The sequence below is a fragment of the Thunnus albacares genome, chromosome 4 (assembly GCF_914725855.1).
Source record: "Thunnus albacares chromosome 4, fThuAlb1.1, whole genome shotgun sequence".
NCBI classification, from domain to species: domain Eukaryota; kingdom Metazoa; phylum Chordata; class Actinopteri; order Scombriformes; family Scombridae; genus Thunnus; species Thunnus albacares.
In genome coordinates, this window is record NC_058109.1 from 4,579,322 (window position 1) to 4,598,426 (window position 19,105).

Here is a 19,105-nt window from a genome sequence, read left to right on the forward strand (position 1 = left end):
TACAACACAACTCTTGTTAAAAGAAATGTGATAAGATGACGTCAAACCATCTACATGAATCTGCTAAATTACATGAGTTTAATGGTGGGACACTACCCTAACACTGAGTCCTAATAGCATTATGCACATATGGGTCCATTAAATCCCACAATATGGATGCACACACACAAACAGTAAAGCTGTATACAAAAACATATACACTAACCTCGGCGTTGTCCAGTCCCTCTTCATTTGTTTTGTATTTTGAACATCCTGGCAGAGAAAAATTGAAAAATGTAAGAAAAGGAAGAAAACAAAGAAATTTAGCAGAAGAAAATGAAGTGGATCAGTTTCACACATCTGTCTCATTCAGAACCTACTGTACAACTGACCAGGAAAGAACTGACAGTGTTACACCTGTTGATGTTTGTATTCAGCTGTTTGTTTTCATTTTATGTGATTTTATGACTTGACCATTGTGTAGACTTTTTCCTAGAACTTTTTCCTACACATCCTTTCAATACTGAAAGGATGAAAAGATAGTCTGAACTTTTATGCTTTGTTTATTTATGCATTTATTAATTTATGTCATCACTGCTTTAACCGTATAAAAACTGTGTGTATGCATGTATGTTTGAGTGTTTTTATATAAAGAATCTCTTACGTGTGTAGACAAGAACCAAAATCAGCACAAGCAGCAGCACAGCTACACAGATGACAGTAATGATGATGGCTACAAAACCACACAACAAAAAGATGACCAGCATTAGTTAAACCACAATTAACACAGAAATCTAATCACAAAATGTTTTTCAATCATGTAAATGTAGGTTTCAGAAAACGAAAATGTTTCCTCACCATTCCTCTCAGCAGGTGAGCGAGTCTGTGGCACTGCAAACAGAAATAGAAACATCAAAGTTGTGAATGAAAGCAGAAATAAATTCTTATTACAGACAACAGCTGAGTAGAAAAAATGAGACAGGACCAGGCAAAAAATACATATATATATATATATATATAAATAAAATCTTTATGTATATATATAGAATTATTTCCATCAACTGTGTGGACTCGTCAGGTGTTTCATATCAACATAGTTTATCCAGTGATGGGGGTTGCAAATTAGCTTCAGCAAGATGCCGTCCAGTCATTACTGTTGCATTACTTCTTCCTGTGCAACGATATGTACAGGTGTACATCCTCGCTCATAGCTTTTCCTCACTCAAAGTCTTTTCAGCACCCATGGTGTATAAAAGAGGCGTGACACACAGCTGGAATGTACAAACCATTTGTAGTGCTTCACACAATAAAATATGTAAAGGATAGCCTACATATGTGTGTGTGCGCGCATGTGTTAAATAAAATGTGACGATGTATGACATCCATACATTCTCATATTATGACACATTGTAATTTGAATTAAAAGTAAATATATACATTGTCATGAACACTGAAGTTCCTAATACCTGTGGATAGAAAGACAAAGTCATTTAATAAAACATTGGCAAAAAAGTGACTGCTATTTAAAAAAATCTATGTATTTTCCAACACAATCTAGCAATGTCTTAATATTCAGTATGATCAAACATCAGAAGTTGTGGGTTTGTTTTACTCACTTTTAATCTTCAGTTGTATTTTTCTGCGTGAAACTCTGTAACTTCCTTCCTTTGATTTGACTCCACACCAGTAGACACCAGCATGCTGTGAGCTCACATTACTGATGGACATGTTGAAGCTGTTGGTGTCTGTGAGAGTGAATGTCCCGTTTGACTTTACAGAAGATTGTGTTGATAAAATCTCCTCACAGATTTCATTGTTGTCTTTGCAGATAAACTTGACACTGGAGTTGTATTTTTTAGGGAAATCACATGTGATGGTGGTTTTAGCTGTTTCATACGCAGTTTGAGTAAATGGTGTCTGGCAGACATCTTTCACTGCAAAGAAAAAAGAAAAGTAAAACATGCAAAACTGAACATTGTAATACTTTGCTAACACATGTTGGAAATGTATCATCACGCTCATATACAGTAAAGGGTGCATCATGTGCATTTATCTATTCATTAATTCTGCCTCTCCTGTCCTGTAATGTTTGCTTCATAGCAAATTGATTTCCATTTTTGCTAACTTGTTTAACTCTGTACAGTAGAAAGTTGAAAGAGAAGCAGACCTCACTGAATGTGAAACATGTTCATAATAGAGTTACTTTGTTGTTCATCTTCAAAATAGACAAGCTTTTTAAATGTATTGACTTAATTATTCAGTCTTCAGGAAAAGGTGAATTATTTTCTGAATACTTTGTATCCTATCACCCAGAGACTAATGTTAGCAGAGCACCCAACCGCACCATGAAACTGACCACACTGCAGCACTTTACAAAACTTCAACCTACTGGAGAAGTGAAGAAAGTCGGCTGCTGTGCAAACTGAAGACAGAACGTTAACAACACAGCGGAGTGCTTCGACCAACTTGTGTTTTTACAAAAGACATTAAACCAGTGATGTTGGTAAGTAAATGACACTTTCATTTCATTATTATTATACCGAAGAATTATTATTATACCGAAGAACACTAATATACTTCCAAATTAATGCAGTTCACTTTTCTAAATCAAAAAGCTGCAAACTTTCACACACTTTTCTCTACTTTTTTCTGTATGTCAGACGTGACCTTCATCAAGACCTTTTAGTTTAAAGTTATGTTTCATATTAAAGTTCAGTGGACACAGGTGTTTTGTTAAACTTCTTTGATACAGATGCAGCATCTCTTACCAACTTCCAGTTCCGGTTCCTGTTTCTGGGTTTCAGGAGATGACTTAAGTCTTTGGTAAAATTTACAGTTGTACTCCCCAAAGTCATCATGTTCAAGTTGTTTAATGGCCATCCTGAGATTTTTATTTCTTGTATCATGGTACAGGGAAAATTTGTCGTTCCCATCCCACTCATCCTTTTTAGTGGTTTGTATGCTTGATCCTCTGGAATTAATAACCTCTATCTTTTGATAGTCCTGATCTGCTTTTGGGTATTTGCAGGTGAGTTCAACCCATCCTCCTTCACATCCCTTCACTTCAGACGAGGCCTCACAGCCTGTTGATCAGACAAAGAGAAAAGTTCCCATCATGTCAGACACTGAAACAATCACAGAACAGTCTGAATAAGCAACAAATCAAACAGACTTTCTGGATTAATCAATAGATCACAGAGTTGCTCAGTTAATCTTGTTGAACGTGTAAAACAGGTGTCTTTTTAATCCTACCAGTCCCAGCAACCCATCCACTGTTTACAGAAATATGTTTTAAGACATATGAAAATACTTTTTTCCACAAAATGTTCAATTACTGTTTAAATCCTTAAAATGACATCTTTTCCTTTTCCCTCATTAAAAATCCAGAATCTCTGAATATGTAAATATTGTTCATTTCAGAAGTCAACTGCTGGACACAAGATGTTTCCTCCTTCACTGTAAAGTTAATTCTCAGTGTTTGTGCTCTGGAGGCTTAAAGTTTCCACATCACACTTGTGGAAGTTACAAACTAGTTGTGAAATCACAAATCATTTTTCTTACATAAACATGTTAAACTGAGTTTTATGGTGAGCTCAGAAAAAACTTTCCTCATTCAGCAGATGAACGTGAAAACAAACTCTGCACACACATCAATTCAAATATCAATATGTCAATCAATAGCCCTGGACCTAACAAGCAAAATGAACCATCACTATTAGTTTTAACCCTTTCTTGTAAGTAGTTATGTAGTTAGTTATGTTTCTCTTTTAAATGGGGAAATAGGCTATAAACAGTTAATTGAATACTTGCCTTTGTTGATTATTGTTTTACATTCTAGGTGTTCACCCTTGACCTCTATTAAATCAAAAAGGTCAGTGGCATAGTTTGACCTGAGTAAAAGTGGAGTAAAATATAATTTGAGAACCGTAAATGTTTGTTTTTCTTTGTCAGTTTTCGCCTGTGTTGTTTATTAATTATGAAGCTGTTAAAAGCTTAACGTTGCTGTCAGTTTTACTAAAAACTTTACAGATTTCACTCATCAGTTGTATGAAACTGTTTTAAATTTATATAGTATATATATAGTGGACACCATCAAAAATGCATTTTGTGATATTTGTGATATTTATAATTCATCATAAATCTTGAATGGAATTATTCACATCAAATATTTCTTTTACTTTCAAACAGTCCTGGTTGACATGAAATAGAAAATGGGTTCATATGCACATACATGGCATAAACAGGATATAAACATAACATTTATCAGTCTGTAATATCTGTAATCAGGTATTAGTAAACTTTTTACCTGCCATTAGTGAGAGGATGAGGAGAAGAACGCTCTTCATTATGTTGGCCTTCGATGCCGAGATCCTTCGTCCTTGAGTGTTAACTATAGTTGGTTATTTCCTCTTGTCACTACAGTTGGTTTGTCTCAAGTGTTGTGTTTCATGAATTTCTGATATATTACCTAAAAACATCACAAACCTTTGTCTGTCCTTCCCCTTTTTTTCTGTCTCAACCTCAACTCCTTCCTCATTGTTCATCGCTACTTGATGTCGACAGTAAACACCAAATAAGTGGTCAGAAAGACAGAGAAAGAAAAATACACTAGAATACACGTCGGGCCGTGCTGCAGTCAAAGTGCTGTTATTGTGCAGCAACATGATGCAGCAATACCTTTACCAGAGGACAATTGACACGGATATATATTTTCCTGAATATTGGAGATTGCATGTAGGAGACAACTATCACATCCTGTGTCCAATATGTGGTGCTTGAAAACATGCATTAAATGTATGTTTTGTTGCTGCACATCAAATTTAGATCACACACTTTAAATGTCATGTAAATCAAAGCAAGTTTGTAACATTAGGCTTGCTTCTTGTTGCCACTAGGCTGTGCTACACAAGTGGGTCATTAATGCAGCAATACATTAAGTCAACGTTACCCCACATGCATATGCATTGTCATGAATATCGGATGTTAAATACCACTTCCTGTTTCCACTGTTTACTGGGAGTAAACTGGGAGTAAAGTGGATGGATTGAAATCTGTAGTAACACAATGTCTGATAACATTGGCTTTCCTTTCTGTGAAAATGATCATTCTTATGAATTGGAAAGTAAGGAAATTAAATTGTTTTTGTTTTAATCACTGGCTAAAGGACTACATAGAACTGATAATGATGGAATGTGCAGCCTCAGCCCTGCAGGGGCTTTATAGAGACAATGGCTTAGATGGACCATGGACACTTATAAAAGACTATATAAATTAAAGCTGCAAGCAGCGTTGGTCAGGACCTCGCACTGTCGGGATCAGATCATTTTGCGTTTTAAAAATGACGGATATTTCTTACAAGTGTGGTGTGCTTTTATTTTGAAAGTTTGATTGACATGTGTACTATCAGCTGTGTGGAGATAATAAGAATGGGGATGCTTTAATTTTGAAAGTTTGATTAACCTGTGTACTGTCACCTGTGTTGAGATAATAAGTATGAGGATGTTTTTATTTTGAAAGTTTGATTGACATGTGTACTAGCAGCTGTTTGGAGAGTAACTCCAGCTGGACACAGAAAATTCCTCATATATTTAAATGGAGACAATTAGCAAACCCACACCTTTTTTAACATTTGCTGCTTCCACATAGTTATAGCTACAGACTTCATTGGAACTTTAAATGAGTCAAGAGACTTTGCCACACAAAATTTGAATTTAAATGTTTTTGCTATCTTTTACTGTTTTAGTTTTAAAGGTTTTTCCTGGTACTGCTCAGACTTTATAATGGGTGTGTATTGCGGAATGTTCCAGCCTCTAGTGAGTCACATGACCGTGACAGCTCAAGATGTCTATATTAAAAAAACAAAACACGTTCTCCTCTACTCCATCTATAATCTATTTGTTAAATAGATAAGCTGACAGACATTTGAATTTTCCTTTGGGGATGAATAAAGTAATTTTTATGCATGTCAAAATCATAAAAGTTAGGAAATTTCGTTATCTTTCGATCTGAGTAGGTGTTAAAACAGTCGAACACTAAAGTTACACGACTTTGTCCAGCAAGTGCTCCTGGCGCCGTACATCTAAACCATACAGTCTAAACGTAGGACACACATAAACTGCAATCAGGCAGATTTCTCAGAGCCATGGAGACAAGCCTTGTAATTCGTCAGCTTCCAGAAAGTTCCAGAAAACGCCATTTGATTGACGTGATTGGTGCTGCTGATGGTTCGATTACTGTGATTGGGCGTCGTGATGGCCTGATGACATGTCATCATGCAAGTTTATAAACCAGCCTGCTTGGGTGTGGCCCCCTCTCTACTTTTTCACACCGACATCGAGGTAAAACCTGTTTTCATCTCTGTTAGCATAATGTTAGCATAATGTTAGCATGAACTCTTTGCTAAGCTTAGCGATACTTGTAGTAATAACTTCTTCTTTTCCTGATAAAATTTAGTCTTTAGACATAAATGGTTGACTTAAAAATAACATGATGAAATACAAAAAGGAGTGCAATTGATGTGAGATGGATTAAAAGCTTTATTGATGGTTTTTCGTCGATTATCACAATTTGCGCTTATGCTAATTGTATGCTAATGCTATTCAACTAGCCTTAACTAGCCTTCTCTCTGCTCAGGTTATCTGTTAGCCGCATTAGCATGCTAACCGTTCGCATTTGTGTCATTCCCAGACTGGATTTTAATGCGTCTCTCTCTCTCTCTCTCTCTCTCTCTCTCTCTCTCTCTCTCTCTCTCTCTCTCTCTCTCTCTGTGTGTTTTTATTAAGCTTAATCTGTGATGTAGTTTGAGTTGTGTGTTTCTGGCTTGACCATTGCTGAGCTGTGAGAAGTTGTGTCGGCCATTTCGTGTGTGTTGAGTCAGCAATTTTAGAACGGAATGCTAGTTTGTTAGTTAGCCATGCTATTGCAGAAGATTTTCTATTGTTTCTGTGAGGGGGGAAAAACCTTTTTCAGTGGCTACAGATGTGAATTGGTGCATTGAGGATGTTTAGAGAGAATTTTTTTTTAAGAGCTGTGTCAATGGCTTTTATTAAATCTTATGCTAATGTCGCAGAGGCTAAAGGTTGGTTGCAGTAGCCTTTTAGCCAGTAGCTTTTGTGTCATGTGGGGACTGGTGCGTGAGAGAGAGAGAGAGAGAGAGAGAGAGAGAGAGAGAGAGAGAGATTTGGCTTAATCTGTGATGTAAATTTAGTTGTGTGTTTCTGGCTTGACCATCATTGCTGAGCTGTGAGAAGTTGTCAGCCATTTTGTGTGTATTGAGTCAGTAATATTGAAGTTGAATGCTAGTATGTTAGTCGGCCATGCTGTTACATATGGTTTTCTATTTGTGTGAGTAGGGAAAAACCTCAGTGGCTTCAGATGTGAATTGGTGTATTAAGGATGTTTAGGGAATTTTTTTTTCTTTATTTTCTGTGCACATGGCTTTTATTCAATTAGCATGACATTTTCATATGCTAATCTTATACTAATGTTGCAGAGGCTAAAGGTTGGCTGCGTTAGCCTGCTAGCCATTAGCCTTTGTCCCAGGTTGTGACTGAGAGACTGCACTGCATGTAATTGTCTGTCTATAGTGTGTGTGTGATTTAGTGTAATCTGTGATGTAGATTCAGTTGTGTGTTTCTAGCTTGTCCACCATCGCTGAGCTGGGAGAAGTTGTGTTGGCTGTTTTCTGTTTATTTAGTCAGCAATTTTTTAAATGGGATGATAGTTTGTTAGTTACCCATGCAATTAAAGAAGGTTGTCTTGTTTGTGTGAAGGAGGAATTATTTTTCAGTAGCTTGAGATGTGAATTGGTGTATTAAGGATTTTTAGGGTGAATTGTTTTTTCTGTATATCCTGTGCTTATGGCTTTTATTCAATTCACATGACATGCTCATATGCTAATGTTGTGGATGCTGAAGGTTGGCTGAGTTACCTTTTGTGCCAGGTTGTGACTGCGAGACTGCATTACATACCTGTCTGTTTGATTTGCTGTATGTGTAAATCTTAATTCGAGATGTAGATTCAGTTGTGTGTTTCTGTCTTGACCATCATGTCTAAGCTGTAGGATGTTGAGTTGGCTAATTCCTATGTATTGGGTGAGCTAATGTTTCATCAGGATGCTACTTTGTTGATCCTTTTTTTTGAGAGGAAAGTTATTGGTATGAGAAACAAAACATTTTATTTAGCTACAGATGTGGATCAGTGTATTGAGGATGTTTAGAGGGTTCTATTCATTTAAATATTCATGTGTTCCAGCCAACATAGTGCAGACAACTAATGTGTTGCCACGTTCTAGCATGGAAGTGTCTTTAAAGTGTAAATTGACGTATAAAGGGCATTACGAGTATCGGTTTGTGGATACTGTACGTGTAAGACAGGCGCTAGAGTATTTAAAGAGGACTAATGTGTATTACAAGGATATTGAGTTTAATGAAGAGTGGGTAAATGAGTTTTGTAGGCAGGAAGATGGGGAGAATGAGGAGGATCAGTCAGCCAGTGAGGATGAAGCTGTTGTAGAAAAGGTAGAATCATGTCAGTATGATCAGGTTGTTAGAGAGGGTGAGGTGACAGCTCAGGAAGATGGTCAGGTTACAGAACAGGCTGTAGTTGATAGTGTGGAGGAATCATTAGAGATAATACAAGGTGAACTCTTACATGACAGACAGCAGCACTGCATGTTTCAGGACACTTGTCTTATGCCTGTTGATATTGGTCAGGAAGCATTAGACCAATATTTTGATGAAATTGTAAACATTGCACCTGCAGAGGGGAATAGTCCAGTTAGGGTGCTTTCTGACCACACACGAGGCTAAATGTTTCCCTGTGTTTCCTCTTCATAATAAGACTTTCCATGACGGTCGGTCATATCACTTAATGTTGGCACGTTACTTTAACAATAGGATTATGCATGCAGATGGTCGTTTTGCGCGTAATGTAGAGTACATTTTCTTTTCTCAGTACATGTCAGAGATAGATCGGGTGTTGAGTGTTTCTGTGGCGTTGCGTAAGGATAAAGGAGGTCAGAAGTCTCAAAGGATTAGTCAGAAAACGTTGATGGACGAGGAGTCTTTGAAGCAGTTTTTACAGTTTGATTAGGGGTTTAGGTTTCTTAGACCAATTAGAGGAATTCCGGCTTTTTGGCAGTCGGTTCAAAAGGACATCTTAGCCTGCATACGTCAGTTAGGGATCCCGACGTGGTTTTGTTCATTTTCATCTGCAGATCTGTGCTGGCAGAATCTCCTGACCAGCATCCTGAAACAGGAAGGCAGAACAGACGGTAGAGGATTTGGAGTGGGTAGACAGGTGTGAGGTGTTGTGTCGTAACCCGGTCGCAGCTGCGAGGATGTTTGACTACAGGCATTGTTTCTTGAAAGAGGTTCTCATGTCTCCTTCTCAACCAATTGGCAAAATCATTGATCACTTTTATAGGGTAGAGTTTCAGCAGCGTGGTTCTCCTCATGTTCACTGTCTGTTTTGGATTGAGGGTGCTCCCCAAATTGATAAGAACACAGATGAGGAGGTGGTTGAGTTTATTAATGAATATCTTACATACGAGTTACCCTCAGATGAGACATTATTGGACATTGTGTCATCAGTCCACACTCCAAATGACATTCAGAATCATGCAGGAAAAACAAAACATGTCGTTTTAATTTCCCAAAACCTGTTTCTGCAAGGATGTTTATTTGTTAATTAGAAATGAAAAAATGCAAATGTGATCAGAAGGCGAAGGAGACTGAGAACAATCCTGATTCAAAGAACAAGCCAGTCTAAGTGTTTCAATGATTATTTGATGCTGAAAGAGAGGGCACAGTATATTCTGAAATATGTTAAGACAGCTGTTAAGAGAGCTGATGAAGTGAGTCATGCGAGTGTAGAGCAGTTGTTTCAGACTCTGGGCATCAATCAGGAGATCTTTGAAGAGGCTTATAGGAGAATGGAAAGAAAGACCAAGGTGGTTTATAGGAGAGGGGTGAACAAGGTTTGGGTGAACCAGTATCTGATCTTTAAGTCGTGACGTAACACCTTTTCAGAATACTATTTCTGGGTCAAAGCCTCATCGTTTCAATATGCCGCAGTGCTGTGTTCCTCGTTGTTCAAACAGATCTGAGTCAAAAAAACGATCCCATTGTCATTCTACTGCTTTCCTAGCGACCAGAAAGAGAGGAAATGGCTGCAGTTGATAAGGTGAGTTACAATTCTTAAACCAATGAAGAAAAACAAAGTTTTGGCTAGCTAGTTAGCTAAGGTTAGCACTAGCTTTCGCACCTACTCGTAACAGCCAAACCGACCCTTTGCGGATATCACTGATAAATGTTATGGGTTTTTACGGTGTTTTTGTTCGAAACAAGCAAGAGCACAGCTGATACTACTGTCCACATCCAGTTAACGTTACCTGTTTACATCCCGTTTTTACCTGTCCTTACCAGTTCTCATTATGCATATACTGGTTGTGAAACTGTTAATGTTTATGTTCTCCATGGTTAAAGAGGCCTCATTCATCTCCTTCGTCTCTTAGAGTGCACAACCTATCTACATTGCAATTTATTATTACTGCACACGTGCTACTACAGCATTATATTTTTACCCTTGTATTCTATTTTATTACCATTTAACTCCCACACTATTTTATGTCTGAGATCCTTATTTTTACTTTTACTTGCATCTTCTTTTCTTTACATATTATTTAAGCATTATTAGAGGGAGCCTGAGATTTAAGATTTCCATTGCCAATGACTGTTTCACTGTAATTGTTCTGTATGACTAATAGACAACTAGAGTAATGATGATCAATTCCTCTTTTTTTTTCTTTTTTTTTAAGGCGTGAAAACTTCCCACCCAACTGCAACTCAAGGTTGGCATTTCCCAGATGGCAAAGCTGCTGGGCCATCGCGTTTTGCATGGAATGAAAGGAAGACTTTCCAGCTCCCTGACCACCTCAGCCATACCCCTAAACGGAGGAAAGAAATGGTTCCTACCAGTGGTGAAGATGAAGCAACTGATCAACCAACACCTGCACAGACCCCTTGTACTTCCCAAAGTCTTGTGGTTCTTGAGATAGAGAATGACATGCTGAGAAGAGAGAATGAGAAATTGAGAAAACAATTGGACAAACAAAAGCAAACTTTCTCCTTCAGCCAAATTTCCTCCAATCCTGACAGAGTCCAGTATTTCACCGGATTGCCCGATGCTGCCACCGTTTTGTTTTTGGAAGCACTTCTTTCTAAATTTGAGTTACAATATCATTCTAATTGGACTGTCCAAATTATGCCCCTAGTAGATCAGCTGCTTCTGACATTAATGAAATTCAAACTTAATTGCGGTCACATAGATCTTGTGACAAGGTTTAATTGTAGCACAGCCACAGTAACAAACATCTTTACTACCATTGTTAGTGCGCTGTATGACATTTTGTATGTTGGCATGTTTGAGAACAACATTCCCTCAAAAGCCAAGAACCAAACATCACTGCCAGACTGCTTCTGGTCCTTTCCCAAATATCTTGGATAGTGCTTGACTGCACTGAGGTTGCAGTCTCTAACCCTGGGATTCCACCGGGCGTGTGTACGCCACGTTCTGGCTCTGACGTGGTTTTGCTCCGTCCCCTGCAAAGCGCCCTGTCCCACCGGGCGCGTCATGGAAGTGAAGTGCCGCCGTACGAGGCAGTTATCCATGAGGTCACGCGAGTACTACAAGATCACACGGGAACCGCGAAATCACGTGATAATCTTGATGATCTTGATTAAGAGGGCAACAAGCAAACAGTAGGTTACTTTGCCTGTACAACGTTATGGACTGCAGTTGATTTGGTCATTTTCCTTGGTTTTTGTATTTCTACCATGGGTAAGTAGGCTACACATTTAAATTGTTTCTTTTTTGTATTGTTTATTCATGTTTATTAATTGTTATTATTGTGTAATTGTTATTGTCCTACTTTGTTGTGTTGTAACCTGAAGACCAAGTTAATACTATTAAAAGACCAGTTATGAACGACATAGATCAAAGATTTGTGGCTGTTAGAATACAATAAAATGAATTCATCCTCATAATTATTTTGGGCCCCATGGGAAAAGAGGTCCTGCCACTCTGTGGAGCCTCTTCAACAATTAACATTAGTATAGGAAAGCTAGAGACTGCAAGTGGAAGCACCTCCCCTGCAGCAGACTCCATTTGAACAGCATTTACACTGGGTAGTTGGTATAACATTTTAATACCATAGCTAAGTGAAGTTTTGCAAATGCCTTTGTTTTCAGAGAGGTAAAACATAAGTAACAAATGGTTAAAATTAGACATACTCTTGTTTAGAGAAACTACCTGAACAGCATCTGTACAGTGTGAAATTATTTCTTAAAATAGCAAATAATGTTTCACAGGCCTTGTCCTATAAAATGCAAGGTTACTGAACATTTTTTAATGGGTTTTCAAGAAGGATAACTAAATGGCTCTTTGCAAGTACTTGACTGTACAAGGCACATCCATTCAGAAAAATGAACGGGAAAAATCACCTATTTATAAGCTAATTAGTAGTTTATACTCACCATCCACTCCCAGAACTCCTCCAATTAAATTCCATGCCTTGTCCTTTCTGGCATTGTCTTTATAAAAAGGATCTGTGATGTCATATAAAATCTTGTGTTTTTCCACTTCCAAAATGAATCTCTTGTCATCCATGGTGTCAAATACGCTCTGACTGATTGACTTCTGGCCTGTTGCCATCGGTGATGACGTAATGTTGATGTATGGGTGTTATATATGATCGGGAGTCGGCACGTGATGTTTTATTTTGAAAATTGACCGGATGCTCTATGCTGTGACTTCCTGCCAGGCTCAATCTGCTCTGTGCTGCTTGACGCAGCCTCCATCAAAAATAGACATGGCGCCTATCTTTAGCGCAGCGCAGCGGAGTGGAGAGACGCTTCTGACACGCACCCGGTGGAATCGGATACATTGACTAGAATGGCCGCGATCAGCTCCAGCAGCCGCGTCGGAGCTGGAACGTGGCGTTAGCGCACCTGGTGGAATTTAGGGGTAACAGAGAGCCTGGACACACAGAGCCATTTGTACAGCCAGTACAAAGGACGGACCACTCTGAAGGCTCTAATTGGTGTGGCTCCCAATGGAGTAATTACCTTCACCAGTGACCTGTACGGTGGGAGTTCCTCAGACAAGGCCATAACAGCTGACTGTGGACTTCTCCAGCATCTACAGCCAGATGATATGGTCATGGCAGACAAGGGCTTCACAATACGGGACATTTTGCCAGAGGGAGTTCTGCTGAACATTCCGTCTTTCCTCGTCAATGGACAGTTCACACGGGAGGAAGTGAACAATAACAGGTTAATCTCTCGTGCAAGGATACATGTGGAGCGTTCCATTCAGAGGCTGAAATTGTACAGCATTTTGCACCACATCCCACACCAGTTCAGGAAAAACATTAACAAGATACTGAAAGTGTGTGTGTGTGTGTGTGTGTGTGTGTGTGTGTGTGTGTGTGTGTGTGTGTGTGTGTGTGTGTGTGTGTCTTACAAATTTGCAAACACCCATTCTCTGCGAAATTGAATGAATGATTGTCAATGTGTTTAAAAAATGTGAAGGACTGTTTCCCAGTGGCCATAAGGATTTGTTACATGTATATAAGGGCATGATTTGAATAGCTTATTGACATGAAATGAAGACCATTGAGATAAATGTATATTCTTGTAAACTGAAAAAAAACCCTGTTCTTTTAACTGATGTTTGTTTGCTTGCAGAAATTTAAATAAAAAATGTAGTTAGACTGTATAAGGATTTGTTACATGTATTTAAGGATTTTGACATGATTTGAATAGCTTATTGACATGAAATGAAGACCATTGAGATAAATGTATATTCTTGTAAACTGATTTTCATGAATGATTTGTTTTGCAGAAAACTTATATTAAAAAAGTTATACCAGGTAAAAAATGTCACTGTTCTTTATATCATGAAACCTATCCTCAAAGGACATTAGTATTTACAGATCATGAATGCAGAGTAAGTGCAAGTGCAGATATTAACATAAAAAACATTTACAATCACTATATAATGGTCCTATGTTACATAAAACAGGAGACCATAACGGATTATCTTTTGTGTCATATCCTATCTGAAAGCTGAAGATGTCAAATAAATGTAGTGGTGTAGAAAGTACAATGTAATGTAAAAATACTTGTCCAATCATATTTAGGAGAAAGATGATTGACGTGGCTATCCGGCCAAGGTGACTTCACAACACTTCCTCTCATCTCCCCCATGAGAAAACAATGCAGTGCACTTTTCCTTGCTTTTAGATAGACTAGCTTCGTAGTCTGGGAGGCATAGTTCAATAAAAACAGATATGTGTGGTCTACTCTAGTCTGCTAGTTAGCCGATTAGTCAAGATAACTAGTAACTGGTTGATAATAAGCTCAAAAGTTTTGAATAGAAAAGCTAATGCTAACCGTTTCATTTAAGTGAATGGAAGATGCAAAAACGATTAGTGCCATACTCCGGGGGGTATAGTTAAATAAAAACAGTTTCAGGTGGTCTAACCTAGTTTGTTAGTCAGTGGATTATTCAAGCTTTCAACCAAGTAGGGTCCATTTGATAGATTTGGTAGTTAATAGCAAAATGTTTAAGCTAATGCTAACCATTTCTTAAGCTAATGCTAACCCCAAACTTCATACAAAGTTTGTATATAATGTACTGTATGTATATAGACCTTTCTGCTATATCCTATAAAACTGAGCTACATTCAGCTGTCATACCCATCCCCCGACTTTCTTCCCTCCTTTTCCCTGTCACATTGAGAGCAGGATTTCAGAGCAGTCTTCTAGTGGAAATATCTTCATAAATCCCATGACTTTGGCCAAATCTTACATTCAAAATCACATTTTAGTAGAAATCTTCGTCACGAATCCATTGATACAGGTTTGAAAGTGGTCTGACTTATAGTTTAGACGTCAGACGAATAATTGAGTTTTGGTTTGATCTCTCTTCGACATTCCTACGGGCCATGGCGGCCCTATTAGATACATAGGTGGCGCTCACAAGCACATTTTGGCACTTTGGGGGTTAATTTTTACATTTTATCAAATTTTTCACCAGACCTGATGTGCGTGCCAAATTTGGTGAGTTTTTGAGCATGTTTAGGGGGTCAAATTAAGGGTTGAAGTGGGGATTAATAAAGAAAGAAAGAAAGAAACAGAACAGATACAAGAGGGTCTTCGCTCCTTTGGGACTCAGGCCCTAAATATTCCCACCCCCGTCCCAATCTCAGTCATTACATGCCAACCTAATCACAGACATAGAAAAGGAACAGCGTTCACTGCTGTCTACCACAATGTCAGTCCTCTTGCCATCACCAGATGGCACCAAAGTAAAACCAAAAAAAATCAAAATTTAGCAGATAGTGAATTTCATATGAGGAGATAATTAATGATGTAATAGGAAATCTGCAAATTTTATGATTACTTAAGGATATGGTTGCCAATTTTCTGTTTTTCCTATTGTCCACAAATCTCATGTGCAGACCCAAACCAACAATGAACTCATCCTACTTACAAAGATTATGAGTGTGTAAAATAGAATAAGACAGATAAAACAGGAGAATAAGAGTTACAGTGCAGTGTAAAATATTAACCCTCAAATTTGGTTTAATAAAAGGTAGCAGCAAACAGAGAAATCCTCAGCTGTGATTTAAAAGAATTGAGAGTTGCAGCCGACCTGCAGTTTGCTGGGAGTTTGTTCCAGATATGTGGAGCATAAAAACTGAACACTGCTTCTCCATGTTTAGTTTTGACTCTGGGGACAGAAAGCAGACCTGCTCCCAGATGACCTGAGAGGTCTAGATGGTTCATAACGTAGCAGCAGCTCAGAAATGTATTTTGGCCCTAAACCATTTAGTGCTTTATAAACCAGCAGCAGTATTTTAAAATCAATTCTTTGACAGACAGGAAGCCAGCGTAACTGGAGTGATATGATCCACTTTCTTAGTCTTAGTGAGGACTCGAGCAGTAGCGTTATGAATCAGCTGCTGTTGTCTGATCAGTTTTTTAGGGACACCTTTGAAGACACTGTTACAGTAGTCGAGTCTACCGAAGATAAATTCATGGACACGTTTTTCCAAATCCTGCTGAGACTAAAATCCTTTAATTCTTGATATATTGTTCAGGTGATAATAGGCTGACTTTGTAATTGTCTTAATGTGGCTGTTGAAATTCAGGTCTGAGTCAATCAATGCAATGCACTCACTCAGCACTTGTATTGGACCAGAGTCCCCTGTTGATATGGTCATGAAAATTTGTGTGTTGTAACTGTGGTAACAGATTTAGTTGTTTTCCATAATCACTGGGGCGTATTTATCTCAGGACAGCAGCAGCTTTAGCAGCCATAAAACAAGTATTTTGGGATATATCAGAGGGAAACATACACTTAAGTATAACAAAAGTAAAACTTGAATTTGTTATGCTTGATGTAGTATTATGTCAATTGGCTATAGAGAGTCAATGAGACAATCATGAAAATGTTGCAGATTACTCATATAGCAGCATCAGTAGACTCCTAATATCAGAATCAGCTTTATTGACCAAGTCTGTTTACACATACAAGGAAGTTGACTCCAGTTTCTAGTTGCTCTCAATGTACTTACACACAACAATCTTCAGAAAGATACACAAGGACAACAAGCTGAACAAAGATAATTAAATATATCACTATTATGTACAGACAAGAAAGGGAAAAAATAGATACATCTAGAAACAACACATGGACAACACACAATACATACAATACAAATGCATACAAACATACAATACAGAGTGCAGAAATAAATATTTTCTGGGTAGAAAAGTGATAAGTTACTCTATATACATACAGTAGGTGGTTATATATATTAAATTCACTATGTGCTGAATCTGGTGATAGTATCAAGATTGACATTGTCGTAGACGGCAATGCAAGACAGAGCCACAAGTACGCAGAGCGTAAAACAGTCAGGAAGTGAAAGCCACAAGCAAAACACCAGACAGTCTCAGCTTGTCTGAAACTCCTGCTCCATGTGAGCCCCCCACCTCCACCCCTCCCCCCCACCCTCCCACAGACCCTAGTATCCCTCTACTACAATAATAATTAACATTATGGGAGGGGGGTAGCAAATGAAATATTCACTGTGCTCCTTGTAATTTAAGTCATCATTCTGGACGGCATTTTAATCATCAGGAAATGACAGGATATGGTCTGTATGACAAAAGCTTCCCCAGGGGGTTTTAGAAGAGTTGAAGGTGACTCACACTTCCCGAGGATATAATTATACAGTGGAAACTGCTTATTGTGATCACATCCGTCCAGGTTAAATTGATCACTGTAAGCGGATGATTATTATAACCAATTTGTTTTCTTTTTCTTTTTTCTTTTCTATTTCTCATGCAGATTACCATCTAATTGACATTTGTATATTTATTACATGTAATGAAACAAGCAACTTTGCTATTTACTGAAAGAAAAACACAACAAACACCGCTTATAGGAAGGGAGGAAACATGAGCTATAAGCAATATGTTTCAAAATGTTTTAAGTAATATCAAAGGGATGCGTTGATCTGATAGGATGAGACTTTTGCTTTGGTTTTGAAAAGAGCAATGTTTTTCACTAGATAGTAGATTGTAATATTGATTGTAAGAAACTCATTTCAGTTCTTGTCATAGTCTGACTTATTTAAATTTACGACCACAAACAACATGTGATAAATAAACATTTCTCTTCAACAGCAATGTAGGTTTCTTTTTTCAGTTGTATAGAAATAAAGAGCCACAAAAACCAGCGATGTTTGTTTTTTTTAAATATCACATTACATACCAATTTAAGGCAGTGGCCTTAAATATGTTTGGATCAATTTTTGGCAATGAGGGGACAGAAGAACAGTCATGTAAAAAAATATTTAGCATGTCAGATGTCAAAAAAGCATTTCAGACACTAATTCATTCATTCTCTGTTTTTGCAGGGCATGGTTGTAGATAGCTGTTAGTTAGTGATTATACACCACTTTTCAGCATATTTTCAGTCCACAATATAGGTTCTAATAATTCTTACTAGACATTCAATCAACACTACAAACACATATAGTGAATAGTGAACAATGTCTTACACTCGTTCCTGTGACTTTATAAAGGTGTTATCTTAACAGCACAAAAACATGCACAGCAGCAGACACACAGCAAGCTAAAAGAGGCTGAAAAGTTCCATAAAGCAGCAGAGCTGGATAATCAGTCTTTATGGATTCATCAATATGAAGAACTTCTTTCACATAATTATTTAATGAAGTGGTACCATAGAAGAACAGATTCATTTGGCTTTAACACATTGTGTTGGGTAGTTGGAGCAAAATTTATCAATCAACTAAACTAGGCACATAAACTACAAACAAGTAATTGTTGAGTCAGTGGTAGCAGCTACTCCTTCAACCTTTTGATTTATTATTCAACACAAACCCAAATCTACACTTCAGGCTACTGTAGCTGAGCTAGGACAGGCTCTTGTATTTTATTCCTAATCGTTGGAACTGGACAAAAAATTAGTCGAAAATGGCACCAATGCAGCAGGAATACAAAGGATGCCAAAACAAAACTGGAGTTCTGAAGCTAATACTAATATTTTAGAACTGTGAAAATGATTTATTATACAAAATTTGTTCTTAAACATAAACACATAACATAAAAACATCATAAAGAGTAAATAATTGTTACCAAGCCTTGTACTAAGTGGAACATTTTACAGTTGTCACTGGGCTGCAACTAACAGCTATTTTCATTATTGATTAATCTGCGGATTATTTTCTGGATTAATTGATTAAGAATTTAGTCAGTAGAATGCAAAGGAAATTTGAAAAAAGAGCATTCACAATTTCTCAGAGCACACAGTGATGTCTTCAATTTGCTTGTTTTGTCTAAAATGTTAAATATTCAATTTACTGTCATGTATGACAAAGAAAAACAGTGAATTGTCACAATTGAGGAGCTGGAACCAAAAATTTGGCACTTTTGATTGAATAATGACTAAATGGATTAATTGATTATCAAAAAAGTTGCAGACTAATTTTCTTTCGATCAACAAATCAATTAATTGTTGCAGCTCT

The 19,105-nt window shown here is 37.6% G+C and overlaps 1 protein-coding gene and 1 long non-coding RNA gene across 3 annotated transcripts in view; one reads left to right on the top strand and one right to left on the bottom strand.

Moving 5' to 3' along the window:
• The window catches only part of LOC122980086 (polymeric immunoglobulin receptor-like), a 36,816-nt gene extending 31,981 nt beyond the window's left edge, over nt 1-4,835 (bottom strand). For both annotated transcript variants that reach the window (XM_044347794.1, XM_044347793.1), the window contains exons 1-3: nt 4,465-4,835; nt 4,286-4,357; nt 2,748-3,062 (exon numbers count right to left, since the gene is read on the bottom strand). In XM_044347794.1, the coding sequence (XP_044203729.1) occupies nt 2,748-3,062; nt 4,286-4,357; nt 4,465-4,516 (439 nt within the window). In that variant the 5' untranslated portion in view covers nt 4,517-4,835. The remainder of the gene's footprint in view (nt 1-2,747; nt 3,063-4,285; nt 4,358-4,464) is intronic.
• Nucleotides 4,836-8,291: 3,456 nt separating this feature from the next.
• On the top strand, nt 8,292-13,398 carry LOC122980090. The gene is made up of 2 exons (XR_006402992.1): nt 8,292-10,164; nt 10,799-13,398. It is a non-coding gene; the product is annotated as an uncharacterized LOC122980090 (long non-coding RNA).
• Nucleotides 13,399-19,105: the final 5,707 nt, after the last annotated feature.